General features: G+C 46.6%; 1 protein-coding gene across 5 annotated transcripts in view; it reads left to right on the top strand.

The window, feature by feature from the left end:
- The window catches only part of Grk5 (G protein-coupled receptor kinase 5), a 203,005-nt gene that overhangs the window by 168,752 nt on the left and 17,677 nt on the right, over positions 1 to 16,576 (top strand). For 4 of the 5 annotated variants that reach the window (XM_035441694.1, XM_027406842.2, XM_035441693.1 and 1 more), the window contains 6 exons: positions 5,477 to 5,577; positions 6,247 to 6,339; positions 10,417 to 10,480; positions 11,430 to 11,570; positions 12,858 to 13,048; positions 15,612 to 15,649. In XM_035441694.1, coding sequence (XP_035297585.1) covers positions 5,477 to 5,577; positions 6,247 to 6,339; positions 10,417 to 10,480; positions 11,430 to 11,570; positions 12,858 to 13,048; positions 15,612 to 15,649 — 628 coding nt within the window. The remainder of the gene's footprint in view (positions 1 to 5,476; positions 5,578 to 6,246; positions 6,340 to 10,416; positions 10,481 to 11,429; positions 11,571 to 12,857; positions 13,049 to 15,611; positions 15,650 to 16,576) is intronic. The other variant, XM_035441695.1, reaches the window with a different exon arrangement.

The raw sequence follows: 16,576 nt of genomic DNA, 5'->3' as shown, positions 1-16,576 counted from the left end.
TTACAAGGGGAATGTCAGCTGCTCACATATGAAAATATACACATCATTAAGACCTAAGTGCTTGTGTCTGGAGATAGAGCCAGCAGTCTCCCCAGCTGACCTTTTGTCCACTAGCAGAACCACTTCTAATAAGCACTAAGCTCCTCAGGGGGCTGTTTCGGTATGCTGAAGCAAAACATATGTTGGACATTATCTTGTGTATTTGCATGCATGTCTTCATATGCACATGCACACACTACATGTGACAGCACCATACAAGCAGCAGTTATCAAAATATGCATAATATGCTATTCTTCCTTTTCTGACATCCATGGGTGTCCTAGCACGGCTTGCTCTTCCAGGTACAGTCACATTTTTGCATGCTAGGAAGGAGCTTGATGTCTTTTACCTCGTGCTGCTGTTTAGGGATGGGGCTCTTTGGCTAAGTTGCCAGGATTTGAAACTTAGTATTTAAACATCAGCTATGTGACCTTAGGCAAATTGCTTACGTTCTGAGCTGTTTCAGTAGCTGTAAACTAGAGATGTCAATAATAAAACTTGCCTTGAGAGAGTTAGACAAGATCATACTATGGACAGCCCCTATACCTGGCATGTGATAAAGTGTTCATCATGCAACTGCCATGAGGGCAATGATCATGGGAGTTACCACTGGGAGGTGAGGTTAGGTGGAAGGCCCTAGTCGCTAAGAGGGCTTTTTTGGATGTGGGTCCTGAAGCCTCTCTTGGGTCATGGGCACCACAATGGGTTAGAAGGCTTCTGTCCATGGGAGCAAGCAAGGGCCCAGTGGCTCACTCAGGAAATGTCCAGGGTGTTGGGAGAGAGGCCAGAAAGGGGAAGCAGGTCTGGAAGGATATTTGAGGGGCGGCTCTAAGAAGATTCATAACTTTATCTGAAGGTATCAAGGATCATAGCTATTGTGATGTATAGGAAGATGGCTTTGAGGGTTATGATGTCAAACCAAGGGACAAGTGATTAGCAAGAATTTATGAGGGGCCTCCTGGGAGAGACTTCTGGAAAGCAGAGTGGTGAGACAGAGATGGAGAGACCCTAGGACTAAGGTGGCTAGGGATGTAAAATGCAGATGGCCTGGTTTTGAATGGAACTGATGAGGTCAAAGTTTTGTCTTTCCCATGGAACTGGGCCAGAACTTAGGAGGTTCATGTCCACAGCCGGCCCAGATGCCCTTTATCTCTACTATAAGCACACTAGGGGTATTTTCTCTGTTTCCTACCTGTGCCATGATGGGTTGAGGAGTGAACACCAAGGGATCCTCCTTCAAGGGCTCTTTCTAAATATCTCACCCCATTTGTAGGGTGTTTATTACCAAGGTGGCTCTGAGAGGGTGCAGAGGACTATTGATGACCACTGAGGAGACATGAGGGTGGAGGAATCTGAAGATCCAAGGATACCTCCTTGTGTAACTGGTTTCCTTTTCACTTCAACTTATTGAAATGAGACTTTGATTCAGGGACAAAGCTTTGGTTATGAGAGCCCTAGACATTCAGGCCTTTTCTGGTATGAAAAAGTCTTTTCCTTCTTTCTGTTGCTCTGGGTCTCTAGGTTTAGTGCTCAGGAGAGCAGATCCATTGAGGTCATCACTGGCTCCACTTCCTCTGCAGGCTCCTGACTCTGCGGTCTCCACCTGCCTACCATTCTTTTTCTGTGTCTACATTTTCTAGATTGGTCTTACTGTGTAGCCTCCGGTCTTCACCATGCATTCCCTCCCTCTTCATACCTACATCCTCTGTCTCCCTTGAGCTCCAGCTCTTATCTTAAACCATTCAAGGTTCCCTTTCCAAATTGATTAGTTTATCCTTCCCTTTCACAGTTGGGGTGAAAGTGATCAAGGGTGACTGTGTGCTCCTCTGGCCTCCCCACACATTAGAACAGAAGGCTGGCCTTGTGGTGTGTCCTGGCCTCCTTCTCATTGGGAAGCAGTTCTGGAGGGGCTCAATAGTGCCACCTTGTGGATCAACTGCTGGACTGATGGCCTTGGCTGGATTGGCAAACGCTGTGTGGCCTGCTAGCTGCCCTTGGGTTTGGATCCATCTCTCCAACTGTAAGGGTGTTATCATCATCAGAGGCCTTGGGTGTCGGGGCGATCTACACATGCTTCCTGGTTGACTGCTGAATAAAGTTTCAGCTGGTAGCCTTATCCCGGGACAGACTCATGCCTCTCTTTCTGCCTTCCTCAGTCTGCCTCAGTTTCCCAAATTTCTAGGCTTATTTCTGTGTTAACAACTGAAGGCTCTGTGACACCATAGGCAGGACTCTGGAGGGCCAAGCATTGCACAGTGCTGTTCCCAGGACACTGGCATGGGGAAAGGTTGCAAGTTTCCACATAGAAGCCACCAAGCCACTCCCAACCAAGCATGCACTTACTCCAGATCCATTGCTTTACCTACACAGCTTCAGGGCCCCCCAACTCTTCCATCCAACCAGACCACTACCTCAACCATATACTCTACACATTCTAAGTCCTGTGGTGCCTGTGTCATGCATGACTGGCTACCAGTGCTACACTTGAGCTTTTCAGTGGCTTTGTACCTAGTTGGCATGTTGAGGCTTAAGGTCACAGACTGGATATCCAAAGGACGAAAGGGAGGAAAGAGGCCCAGACAGAAATGAAGGGACAAGGCCAGCCATTGTTAGGGGCCTGCACTGCTTCAGAATAGCACGGAGGACTTTTTTTTTCTCTGCATGACAGTGCCTAGGAAAACACTTACATGATTTTCTTTTTCTCTCTTTCTGCCTGGAGAGGTATCTTCTGGTAAACGCAGACTTTGGCAGTTGCTAAGATCCACAAGAACAGAATTAGAAGGCTCAGGGAGAGTAATGGACAGGGCAGAAAAGCTAGTGGGGAGCATAGCAGGAAAGGTCCCGAGGAGAGTGGTGCGCTGACCTGGTGTCTTCTGTGTAACTTTTCTGGCAGGCTCAGGGTCCAGTCTAGACTTGTCTCTTCATGGAAAAACTCAGTCCCTGGAGTCACTAGAAAGAGGATTTGGTTTGAATCACTTAATCTCTTTTTGCTGACCCAGAAGCTGAATTTAAACCCATAGTTACTAAATGAAGACATTATTATCTGTCCATTCTGTGGCTGTCCTGCCAGGGCTCTTTGCCTGTGGGCAGCCACCCCCAAGTATGAGAATTGCCCGATGTCATGTGCACAGATGGGTTACCTCTAGACTCATGGCAGCTCTGTTGTCCCTGAGAAGGGAACCCAGTTGGTTGCCCTGACAGGTAAAGGCTGAAGAGGGATGAAGAGGCATCAGGCTAGCTACTGTTTTGTCTCTGACTTCATCTTTCCAAAAGTCTTTTCCAGATGGCTCCAGCCCATTTTGGTCTTTTCTTTCTGTGAACTCATAAGCTTCTGGCAGGCCTCACAGTGTCTTGCTCTCTACTGCAGCAGATAGAGGAGGGGAACAGATGGCCATCACTTCCAGTCACATCTCAACCCAAAATAATCCAACCTAGGTTCAAATTTCTTCTCTGTCATTACTTGGCTAGATGATCTTGGGGAAATTACTTAGCCTTTCTGAACTTTCATCTTCTGCAATGTGGATGACATAGTAGACTCACAGAGCCACAGTATGTATTAAATATAGTGATGTGTGTCATGTGTTCCATTCATTATTGACCAGGATTGGGTTTTATTGTATGTAAAACATTGTTATAGACTGTTTTTTTATTGCTTTCCAGTGTTTTAAGTAAATTTCATTTGTTAGTAAAGAAAAATCAGGGGCTAAGAAAATTTGAAGGCCACCAAGTTCTGGTTTAGTTCTTTTTGTATAATTCCCATATGTACCCAAGGAGCACTGACTTTCTGGTGGGGTGTCCTGTCATTTAAATGTCTAACTGGAGAAAAACACTTGAGGTTACCACCACACTGGCTTTATTTACCTGTTTCACTTGTACCCACCCCATGCTAGCTGTCTGTTGGAATAAGCTGATAAGGAATAAGCTTGGTCTTGTGTAGGTGAAAAACAGACTGTGATGCCTAGTACAGACAGTTTGGCAAGTGGGGCCCCTCCTCTGTGAAGCTGAAAAATGGCTTCCTTCTACCCCACAGCTCTCACACTCAGCATCTCTGTGCCATCTCTGCTGACTCATACTAGATCAAGATCAAACCCCAACACAAGGTGTTCTGTCAGCTTCATGATTGACACTTATGCAGTGAGCGCTGCTGTCTGCCAGTCATAGCACCCTTCCCCCATCCAGGTGGCCTACCAGCCAGCTCTGGTTCTCCTGAGGCCAATTTGCCTACAGCTAATGCCTTGTCCTCCTATTTCATTGCTGGCAGTTATTGGCTCTGAAGAGACTAAATTGCCAGAATCATTCAACAAAATTTATCCACTTCTTAGGGGGAAATTTTAAAAATTCCTGAATTCTCAAAGTTCAAAGGGGCCTTCTTCATCTCTGGAGCACCTCCCTCCTTCCAGAGAAAGATAGATCCACAGGATGGCAAGGTCAGAGGTTAAAAGTATCACAGGCCCTTGGCTCCAGTAGGAGAGTGAACATCTTCTCTTCAGGACACAGTTGGGTGTTCTTAGAGCAGAGAATGGGAAGAGGACAGGAATGGACCAGGCAAAGTTCACAGAAGCAGAGGGAACTGCCATTACCTAAGACAGCTCATGGTGGAAAACGTGCTCTAGCTAGAGCTTGGTGAAAATGGCTTTGCAGCCACACCACAGGCCACCTCCACCAGGACTGGGACCTCTCCAGCCAGCTGAGGACAGAGTCCCCAATGGAGATGAGCCCCCACAGAGGGCAGGTCTGGGAAAGAGTGGATGGGTTCCAGCATTTGAAACCATGTGGAAGAGAAAGTCACCCACTTGCTTTATTCAGTAGGGATATGCCAGCTGCTGCCTCTCTATCCGACTACCCCCAGGATCGACTTCCTGTAGGCACTGCCTAATGGACCTTAGCATGTGTCCCAGCCCTACAGCTCCATCTCTGTAGCTGACAGAGAAAGCAAGCCATTCATAATTCACATTGCAATTTTTTTGGAGTTCATTCCTTGCAGTTTTCTAAAAATTTCCCTATGATTTATTAAACTCCCACTTGAAGTCCAGCTGCTGAGTCAAGTCCTGGGAGCAGCTGGCAAGGGTGAATGGCAGAGAGGGGATGGGTGAAGCTGCGGAAGCGAGACTCTGAAATGCCAAGTGACCTCCATGAAGTCATATGACTAGGAATCTCACACTAAATCTGCATTTATTCACTGCCATCCATTCTATAACTTCCCATCCACACTAAACACAAACATTGTTCATGCATAGTAGGGGTGTGTGTGTGTGTGTGTGTGTGTGTGTGTGTTTAGGGGGGCAGACAGAGGGCAGGTAGTCAAATGCTGGGACATGCATCTACATATTTCTACCATCACCTGGCGTCTGGATTGTCTTTGACCCTGCATCTATGAAGCAGCTCCAACCACCCTGTTCCTTCTTCCTCACTGACAACAATCCTTTCCTTCTTCCAGTCCCCAGTCTTCATTGCCCAAGTTGGTCAGGACCTGGTCTCCCAGACAGAGGCGAAGCTCCTGCAGAGGCCCTGCAAGGAACTCTTCTCTGCTTGTGCTCAGTAAGTGTTCCAATCATCAGGGTCCTCCCATCTAGGAGAGCCCTGTCTACCTGGATAGATCACGCCTACTTGGACAGATCTCTGCCTGCCTGGACTGACCCTTACCTACCTGGACAGACTCCTACCTACATAGGAAAATCATGCCTTCCTGGGCATATCCCTATCTTCCTTGAAAGATAGTGGTTTTGGTTTTACATCAAACCAAAGCTTGGCTTCTTGGGGACTATATCCCACTCTGTCCTTTCCCACCTCTGAATTCTAGCCCCTCCTCTGTCTCAGCAAGTTTGCGTCTAGTCTCACTTCAACTCATGGTCTCTTCAGAGAGTTGTTCCTGAGTTCTAATTTAGTATAGCTTATCTCTGGGATTGTTGACTTGATCTTTGTGATTTACTGTATTATGTCCCCATTTGAGTACCCATCCCACACTCCCTGCTTTGCTACAGGACTTGAAACAAATGCTGGCCTATGGCAGGCACACAGTGAATGCTTGTAAGGTCAGTCTAGTTTAAGCAACCATTGACAGAACAAACAGGCCTCTGGCCAGATATGGAGCATCCATTGCAAGGCCTGGCTTGTTTGCAGTTCTGAAGGCAGTAACCTACTAGACTCTGTCTGGCTTTGTCAAGGTGGAAATTATAACATGTTCCTCTTTTTGTTACTCTGGTCTAGGTCTGTCCATGACTACTTAAAGGGAGACCCCTTCCATGAGTACCTGGACAGCATGTATTTCGACCGTTTTCTGCAGTGGAAATGGTTAGAAAGGTGAGTACCATGCACTCCTCTCATAAAAGTATACAAATGTGAGAGGTAGGGTCAGAGTTCATCTGTATGATAATTTCTATGGAGATAAGACACCTTCCATAAATCCCTGATGACAATTTTGACCATCTCCTTCCACTAAGCTTTTGGGTATTCTAGAAATGCTATGGGCTTATGAAAGCAGGTCCTGACTTGGTTGTGCCCACATACACATCAACTTATTTGTGCTTCTTTGGTTCTCTGTCTATCTCTACTGGATTCTCTTTCTCCCTCTTCCTCTCCCTCTCCTTCCCCCCCCTTCTCCTCCCCTCCCTCTCCCTCTCCACTCCCCCCTCCCCATAAGATCAAGCCCTGCACCTGCTAAATACATGTTGACTATACCCCCAGCCCCAGTCTCAGGTTTTTTTTTTGTGCTACCGTCCATAAAGGATGAATAGCTTTGTACATAAAACTCTGTGTACTTTTGACAATACCCTCTCAAAAGGCACCTGATTGTAACCTGTAAGGGACTGTTCAATTGCCCTCGAAAATAGCCACCTCCAGTTTGCAACACTGCCAGTGCCTGAGCCCCTGCTCCTTGTATTCCATATTGTTCCTATGTTTTCCTCCTACCAGTGAGCAGTGGGGTATCTTTACTCTTTATTTTCCACCTCACTAATTATAAGTGAGATTGGGCACACTTATAATTCTGTAGTTTATTTTCTCCCTCAGTCTCTTCAAAGTTCTCTCATGTGTAGCTCTCTCTGTTGGGCACATGTAGCCTGTCTCTGACTGACAAAAAAGCAAGATTCATGAAAAGGGCATGACTTATCTAGCCTATGACTAGGCCAGGCAATGCTGAGGGGCCAGGGGGGAATATGCCGGCTTCATTTCATGATTGACAGAATGTATACCTGGCTTAAAGCATGCTGGGATAGGCTGGGAATGGAATTGTCCCCTCAGGTCAGGGGTCCCTGTCCACAGAAACTTGGTACCCCAGTGGTGATATGCTCCAAACTCAGAGAAGGAAGCCATTTTATTCTTGTGGACTGAACATGTACAACACTCATGGGTCAAGTCCCTTTCAGATACTTAAAGGCCACAGGGGTTTAAATTGTTAGACCCCCAGAAAACTCAGGTATCCAGGGTCCCAGGCCATGACCTCGGTCACCCCAATCACCAGGCAGATTCAAGAGCTTGCTGCAAACTGCATGAGGCTTTATTGTAATTTAACGAGCTAACCCCATGTTAGCTCGGGTCTTTCACCCACCCGCCATGGCGGATGGCTTGCAAAAGACAGTTTGAACCCGATGCGAGAGATCTTGTAGGGCAGCATAAGGGGAGTGTCTAGGGGTACGCACAGGCTCATGATTGGTGTGCCTCCAGGCTTGGAGGGCTTTCCCTGTGTCGATTGGTCAACTGGTTGTTATGGCCCATAGGCCCTCCCAGGGTGGTTGCTATGCTTTGCGTCATTGCTGTGTGCTGTGTACACCCAGGGTCGTAAAGCATAGCGCCACCAGCTAACTTCTGATTGGTTCCTTGTCACGAGGCAGGTACCTAATCTCTAGTGACTAAGACAAGGTCTTATCGAGCACGTGTTACTGTCGTGGCTGTCGAAATGGGGAGCTGGTTCCTTCAAAATGACTTCACCAGACCCAAGATAAATGATAAATAGGTTTTTATTAGGGAAGAACTTACAAAGATAAGAGTAAATAACCGCTGCCACCTTCCTGCTCCAGAAAATGCAGTCTCTGCTCTTGGAACCCAAGAGAGCAAGAGCCAGCCCCTCCTTTATCTTAATGGGTCATGTCTGCACCTGAAGCCTCGCCCAAAGGATGTGGCCACTACTACAAGTACACTGGCCTAGTTAAGATACCACTATAGCCAGGAGCCATCTCAAGGTCCCAGAGAAGACCCATCTTCTCTGCATACTTCAGTATGCTCTGTAGGAAAGCAGCCTGCTTAAACCAAGTGTCTTTCTGCCCCAACTAGTGAGAATTACCTGAGCAGAGCTCACCTTTATCATAGCAGCATTGGGATCCAATCTTGAACATGCAAACTTTGGGGGCACAGTTTTGCATTCAAGCAACGACAGAGTCCACAAGCAAGGCACATCCAGCAATAGGTGTTGTCAGCTTGAAGATCCTCAAAACTGTTCTTTATTGCAATTAATGACATCTACTACAAAAGCAACTTATGAGAAGCTTTGGCATGCATACATTTGCCTTCTTGTTATATACATTTTACTGAAGACAGAAGGCCTAGACAGTTTGGTAGTTTAGACTCTGAATCCAAAATCTTTCAAGTCCTTGGTCCCCCTTCTACCCAGCAGCCCAATTCTAATTGACTCTTGGCAAAAGAAAAAATAAATTTCTTTTTATTTATCTGCACTAGCTTCATGAAATGGACATTTTTATTACTGCAAAGTTAAGAATATACCCTTTGGAAGGCACTAAGTTGTTAGAGCCAGTAAGATAGGATCCTAGTGTAGCAATCACTGATGGTAACCCACCTCTCCAGCTTTTCCCCCTCAATCATGACATATTTATACTTTGTTACTGAAATATTAAGGGGATTTCCCTCCCAGGGTTAACAAAGAATTCCCTAGGAAATTGCAGGACAATCATTTTTCTAGCAGAGGAGCTCTGCAGTAGTGGTGACTGACTGTTTATTCTCAATGTGTTGTAAATGGTTATGCCAATATAACCTTTTTTGCCTTTATGTAGTGGTTGTAGGAAAGGCTTCTGGCCCTGTGTCAGATGACAGCTCTTGTCAGGCTTCTCTGGGACACCTGAGCTGCCCTGGTGCTATAGTAGGAAGCCAGGTACTGAGGTGTTCTGTGGCATGGTACCCTGTGCATCTGATGATGATCAGCAAAGAGAAAAGTGTGTCAGACACATGAATTGGAGACCTGGAACCTGGAGTTCCCTGAGTTTTCAGGGTTGTCTCAGGGGTAGTTGTAGTGTGAAAAGGCAATTTCACTGAAATCAAAGTCTATCCACTTTTTAGAGGGTATGAATGTTCAAGAGTTGCTGAAGGCTTGTGGGTCCTTCTCATACTGATCCAGTTCTTTGAACCAGTTTAGTCTCCTCTAGCCCCTGTCCTGATCAGGGATTTAATGGCGCATGGTGTGTGTGTGTGTGTGTGTGTGTGTGTGTAAAATAGCCCCTGTGCTCCAAGAGGTGGTCTTCCCACACTACATTGATTAGTCCTTGCCAACCAGGCCAGGAATAAAAAACGAGCTCTTCACCATGGAGTTCTTGGCAAAAGCCAGATGACTTTATTTGTTGACTCCTGGGAATACCATCCATGCCTTTTGATCAGAAATCCTGTCTGATTAGACATGCTAAATGGGTCTTGCTCATTAAACTTGGAAGCTGAAGACAGAAAATGATGGGTATTTTATTACTACCTCTTTGGCTATTCAGGGTATTCTAGTGTCCTGGGTGGATGGAAATGTAACAAAGCAGTGCCTGTAAAGGAAAAGTTAAGAGTTGATGATGACAGATTACCTGGACCCAGACCTGTAGCCAGCAACATTTGCTCTAAGTTAGGTGCCCTCACTCATGAGTGCCCAGAGCAGCAAGTATGGCCATCTGCTGGGTAGGCTGAGCTCTACAGGTGTGGGGAGGGCTTTGTGGTCCTCTGTGGCCTCAGCCCACACGCCACACATGCACTCACATATGAACACACGCCTTCACGCACGTCCTCATGTGCACCATATGTAGCAGAGTTCCCTTTTGGGTCTGGCCACAGACTGAGTTTGGGAGAGAGCATAAGGATGTTGTCAGTGGAAGGGTGGCAGCTAGGGAGCCTTTAGTTGCCTGGGTTGGGCTGAGTTCCTGCAAAGTCCTGACTCAACCTGGTTAAGCACTGTGGGTTTCTTCTTCCAAACCTTTTCCCTGTCCTTCTGAACATGCTGGGGTGGCTCAACCCCTAGCTGCCCATGACCTGGAGCCAGAGGTCTGAGTCTCTAGCACAGCCTCAGAGGAAGGTATTGCATACCCTTGGCTGGTTCCTTGCCAACCACCCTTACTTGTTTCTTATGGTTCTCAAATCTTACCTTCAGGAGACGAATGTCAGATTCTTGATATTTTTCAGGCAACCAGTGACCAAAAACACTTTCCGGCAATACCGAGTGCTGGGCAAAGGGGGCTTTGGAGAGGTGAGTGGACATCTCCATTGAAGGGTCTGGGCTTCTGCTCCCCTTCCCTACACCTTTTAGATCAATAGTGCTTTCAGAAGGATCTTCTTGTTCTGTCCTGGCCCTCTGATAGCAGAGACGGAGGGCAAGGGGTCTGGCTTGGGTACTGACACATTTGTGAGGGAGAAAGAAGGAGGGCAACAGAGTCTTTGCTGCCCTGTGAGGGCAGGTGAAGTGGAGGTTCTTTCCAGCCAGCCTCACGTGGGGGCTTCAAGGGAAGGATGGGTCTCCTGAGTTGTGTTTGAGGAGGGTAACCCAAGGCATGAGGGTACTGAACAACCTTGGCCAATGAGGGGGCCAGGTGATACTGTTAGTGTATCTTGTTACAGGAATAGAGATTTAATGAATACTATCTGGTCTTCTCAATAGTTGAGGTCAGCCTTGTTTCTTTTTTGGAGTCAAGGATAACTTTTCAGAAAAGACTGGTGACTTAGGAAAGGTCACACAACCAGTAAAGAGCAGAACTAGTGCTGAACTCTCAGTGCTTCTTTCCATTTCTCTGAATTATAAAGTTAGGGTTCTTGAAGGTCTTCCTTCACTGTCTCCCCCCCAAATAAAAAAAAAAAAACAGATTCTTCCAGCTGGCAGGAAAAAACTCAGTTGTACCTGATGGGGGTTCGGGGGTAGCACTTGAAGCCTCTAACCAGTCACCTGACTTTATGCTGGGTCATTTCAGTACCTTCAAGGCCAGGAGCCTTCGCAGGGGAGGAGGAGTCTTACAGCTAGTTCATAAAGGCAGGATCCAGGCAGCACTGGGTACAGAGCCAGATGTCCTGAATGCCAGTAACCACAGGCCAAACCTGCTGGCTTTGGCCCCACCAGTTCCAGCTCCAGAGACCTGTCATCCCAGCCTTGGAGTTGGGTAAAACACTTCAGTATCCTATGACAGTACTGTCTGCTTCTACTGCAGGTCTGTGCCTGCCAGGTTCGGGCCACAGGTAAAATGTATGCTTGCAAACGCTTAGAGAAGAAGAGGATCAAAAAGAGGAAAGGAGAGTCCATGGCACTCAATGAGAAGCAGATTCTTGAGAAGGTCAACAGCCAGTTTGTGGTGAGTGTCCCATGCCCAGCCACAGGCCCACTCTTCTGGTGATGGGACTTCCTTCCCTTGCTAGGAATGATGGTCCTCCAGTGAAGCCAGTCCCCACTTCTGGGATCTCTGTTCTCCAAGATCACATTATAAAGTCCAGGGTAAACAAAACAAGGCTCCTCCAGGCCCAGACAAGGATCTCTGGGTTCCACAGATGCTCTTATCTGCTTTCATTATGTTAGAGACCATCATGGTAGAGTTTCCTAGATATTTTGTTTGTATGCTTCCTGGTCATTCTAGACTAGACTCTGCCCAAGTAACCAGTTAGCCCTAACTTTAAGTAGCAGCACACAGCAAAAGCTTATTTGTCAGTCACGTCAAGTCTGGTCAGATTGAGCAAGCCACTCACTTACTGACAACCCTAACTAAAGCCGGGGAAGGATGCTGGGGGTTCTCCACGGACCTCTCACTGCCTCAGCTGGACTAGCATTCCGTACTTCCACCCCTAGTCCACTGGTCACAACTAGTCATACAGGGATACACTTCCTGAGGAGGAGGCTCGGGGATGTGGAGGGGCATGGGTATTTGGTAAGCTCTAAATGTTTCCTTCACATGGTATTATAAAAACTAATGTATATGAGAAGTAAAATTCACATGTCACAGAAAGATACACAATAATAACAAATAGCTCTATGAGCAGTCACTCTATACATGCTTTTTTCATTCACAGGCTTTATTATTTTTAGCTAACAGGACCATCCTATACATATTATGCTATGATGATTTTTTTACCCTGAAGTTGATTTTTTTTCTCTGTCTAGACCTACATTCTAGCTACCCTCCCCCCTTAAAAAAAAGTATACATCCCTGCTTTATATAACCCATCTCTACAAACTGAAATCATTTATCATTTGTAAACCTCTACCAACCATCTGGTGATGCCCACTTTCAAACATCCCCTGATATGCTTCTGTGGATGAAGTCAGGGGCTGTTTCATGGCAGAGTCACTATAATAAGGGCTATGCCCATTATCTGAACGTTGTTTTCAACTGACTGATCCTAGTAGTATGGAAGCCAGAAGGTTAGTGTTCTATCTGTCCATATCCCCTTCAGCCCTTTACTTTGAACCACTTGTCAGAAGATCTGAGCATGAGTTCTTTGCTGGCTATAAGGCAGGGTCACTGAGAGGAGAACTAGAAACAGCATATGGGCTGCTTTGTCCCCTTTACTCCCCTCTACCTCCTAGTGCTAATGATCTAAGAGAAAGGAGTATTAGTCAGTGACAGTTGCTGCTCTTGTGTTCCCAGGTCAACCTGGCCTATGCCTATGAGACCAAAGATGCACTGTGCCTGGTCCTGACCATCATGAATGGGGGTGACCTGAAGTTTCACATCTACAACATGGGGAACCCTGGCTTTGAAGAAGAGCGAGCCTTGTTTTATGCAGCTGAGATCCTCTGTGGCCTGGAAGACTTACACCGTGAGAACACTGTCTATAGGTGAGCAGTGCTCCCAGAGTCTGGCTGTTCCCTTGCACCCCTCCAGCAATAGTCTAGGACTCCCAGGAACCCAAGTGACATAGACCACTCTTCTTATAGCGTCTCTGACCTCTAATGATTAGAGAAGCCAAGCTTATAAAATGATATTCTCCAAATTCCTCCTCTAAGGAGAGACTATGACCACCACCCCATTACCTAGCACCCAGGGATACTCCGTGGATCCTGGTGGCTATCTTGAATCAGTCTCAGTGAGCTGTGGGAATAGTCACTGTCCAAGGGTATCACATTGCCACATGGCCTGTCACTCGGCCTGCCCCACCCAATCCTGAGCCTATTCTAACTTTCGCCTTCATCTTGACACCACAATGGCCTGAACTCTATAGAGCCCTATACAAAGATGCTTCTCACAGTGAGCAGAGCTTCGTGGTCTCCTCATAGTGCAGAGGATATTGAAAAGCTCTCTTGCTTCTCCTGCACTTTTAAAAAAGATTTTTTTTTTTTTTTAATTTACGTGTGTTTGTGTTTGCCTGTGTCAGTGCCTGCTGAGTCCAGAAGGGGCAGTAGCTCCCCTGGAGCTGGGATTATAGATGGTTGTGAACCATGTTGATGTGGATGCTGGAAACCAGACTCTGGTCCTAAGAGTATTAATTACTCTCAACCACTGAACCATCTCTTCTGCTCCCCTCCTGCATTTTGAACACATATTGAATTATTCCCTTCTGTGTTCAGGAGAAAGGGCTGATGTTTTGATATTGGCCAGTTACATCACATTTTTCAAGGGACACACTGAAATCTAATTTTTGTTGCAAATTGATTTCCACCATCATGTGTCTAAAACAAAACAAAACAAAACAAAACAAAAACCAAACAAACAAAAAACTAGCAAGCACCTGAAAGGTAAGGACTGATGATAGGAACTCCACATTGGGCATTGCCAGCATGTGGGACACTGTCAGTCCTCATGGACCGCCAAGCACCCACACAGTCAGTTGATGACCTTACATGGATTTCTGGGTAAAGATTATCTTGGGAGCCCAAGAGGATTTTAGAAACAAGAAAGAATGTTCCTGAGAGCTCCTGCCCCAAATGATAGTCCCTGCCTGTTATTTCTTTCTATTTTTGTTTTTCTTATAGTAAGAAGTCAGAAGAGTTACCCTAAGGGCTAAGAAAAAGAACCTCTTTGATTACATTTCACTTAAAATGTGGTGGGGAGCAGGGTGGAGGGTGGGGGTGGGAGGGGGACAGATTCTGGAGTCCCAAATTATCTTTCTCTAGGGCAGCAAAGACCTAACGCGGTGGTTCTCAACCTTCTAATGCTGCAACCCTTTAATACAGTTCCTCATCTTGTAGTGACCCCAAGCATAAAATTATTTCATTGCTACTTCATAAGTGTAGTTTTGCTACTACTATGAATCATAACATAAATATCTATGTTTTCTGATGGTTTCAACTCTGCTTTCAAAGGATCCTTTTATACCAACAGTGTTGTGACCCCCAGATTGAGAACCACTGGCCTAAGCTATTCCTCCTGTCCTGACTACCTGCCCTAGATTGTCTGTGGATTTGATCCTGTCCAGTGGTTCTTGGCAATCTGTTGTTTCCAACCCATGGCCACTAGTTTATTGAGTTGAGAGTTCTTGCCCTTATTTGGAAATGCTAGCACATCAAAAGAAACCCATGTAAATAATAAAAAGCAGAAAAGCTGGTTTGTAATAAAGAAAGGTATGCAAATACCCATCTCATTTGGTGAGACTGCCCAGGATTTGGGTATATGAACCACTTCCTGCAAGAACAGCTGCCATCAGTTAAACAAACAAAGCTGGCTGGTGCAGAACTGGAGCATCCATCCAGATGCCAGTATTGTTAGCCCTGGGGTGTAAACAACAGGGTACACATCCCAATCTAAGCTACAACTTTACCCAGCTTCCAATGGGAAATTCAGAGTCTTCTGCCTACTCCCCTCTCTGGGTAGGCAGAGGTTCCCCTTTAGGAGCAAGATCCTGTCATGGAGTTGAGGAGACACTGGGGATAAGGTGAAGCAGACCGCCAGCAGCTGTGCCTTCTGCCTAAGCTTCTTCCTGGGCTTTGACAGGACCTAGGAGATGGCCAGCCTCCTGGGACCTCTTCACCATTACAGCTTTCTGGTGCTCTGGTCTTGGTGTCTTCTCTTTGTTTCCAGGACCTGCTCTGCCTACAGGGCATTCTGTGATACCAGGTCTTCTCAGCCCTCCAGGGAGTCTCTGACCATACTAGCCAGTGTCCTCTGCCCCATAGGCCATCTCTGTGAGGACAAGCACTAGAATTGGCCTTTCCTAATCTCCTAGTTACTCTCTAGGAAAGAGAAGAAGCCAGTGGAAAACCTTATCATTTGTGTTAAATTACTGGGAGGAGAGAAATGATCTCACAGATGACCCAGAGAGACCAGACTACCTCAACCCAGAGGTGGGAGGCAGACATCTTGTGGCATCTGGGCCCGATTGGCCCCAGAGGGTCAGCCTAGATGCAGTGTGTCTTTGCTGCCTGGAATGGCCACACTCAGATGCCTGTTGTTTTTACCTTGCAGAGATCTGAAACCAGAAAACATCCTGCTGGATGATTATGGTAAGTCAGGGGCTGGAAGATGGGGGCCTTTTCTGTTACAGTATCTGAGGCTAATGCCCCAAGTTACCCAGAGCAACGACCTGCAGATTCTCAGGAATGGTGGAGGCTGTGCCAGGTCCATGGGAAGGGTTGGAGGTCCAAAGGGCAAAGGATCCTATTCCTGTTTCTTATTCCTGGGCCTGAGGGAGGGTCCTTCTTTGTGAAGGACTCTGACATCAAAAGCCCAGTGTCAGTGACAGAGCGTGATGACCAAAAACAAAGGAGGCAAAGGTTTGGAGGCTTTGGGTAGTGCTGAACATCCATGCCACTTGTCCTGCTCCTTGTCCTGTTTGTGAACCAGAAACCTCAGGACTATACTAGATACCATGAGGAGGACTATGTGTTAGGTTTTTGCTTAAGTTAGAAATGAAGAAGAGGTACAAGATGAGACACGAGACTAAGAGACATATTAACCAGTTTATTATAGGCCTGGCAGAGTACAGCGACTAAGAGAAAAGAGGAACAGGGTTAATGGGTGACCGCCATGGCCAGTCGTGAGAGAAAGAAGCAGAGAGCATAAAAGAAGAGGCAGAGAGAAGCGAATAGGGGCAGAGAGAGCATAAATGGGCAGGGGTCTGTCTTTTAAAGGCGTTCTCTGCACCTTAATTCCCATGGAACCCTGGGCTGACCAGGGTACTGCCTGAATGGACTCTGCCAGGTAACAGGGACAGGCCAGCATAATGCCTGAACCTTTCACTGTGTAGTGGGGATATTTCACTGTGTAGTGGGGATACTACGCGACAGCCCACAGGAAACAGCCTGCTGACTCCAGCCAGCTGTGAACATGTCATTATTTGTGTACTGTCATTGTTACTTGCCCTTGGGCATAAGCATGTGGCTAGTAGTCCCTCATGCAGTTCAGGCCCTCACACATGCAGTGCAGTTGTC

This window comes from Cricetulus griseus, chromosome 3 (genome assembly GCF_003668045.3).
Source record: "Cricetulus griseus strain 17A/GY chromosome 3, alternate assembly CriGri-PICRH-1.0, whole genome shotgun sequence".
NCBI classification, from domain to species: domain Eukaryota; kingdom Metazoa; phylum Chordata; class Mammalia; order Rodentia; family Cricetidae; genus Cricetulus; species Cricetulus griseus.
This window is presented reverse-complemented; position numbering and strand designations above follow the sequence as displayed.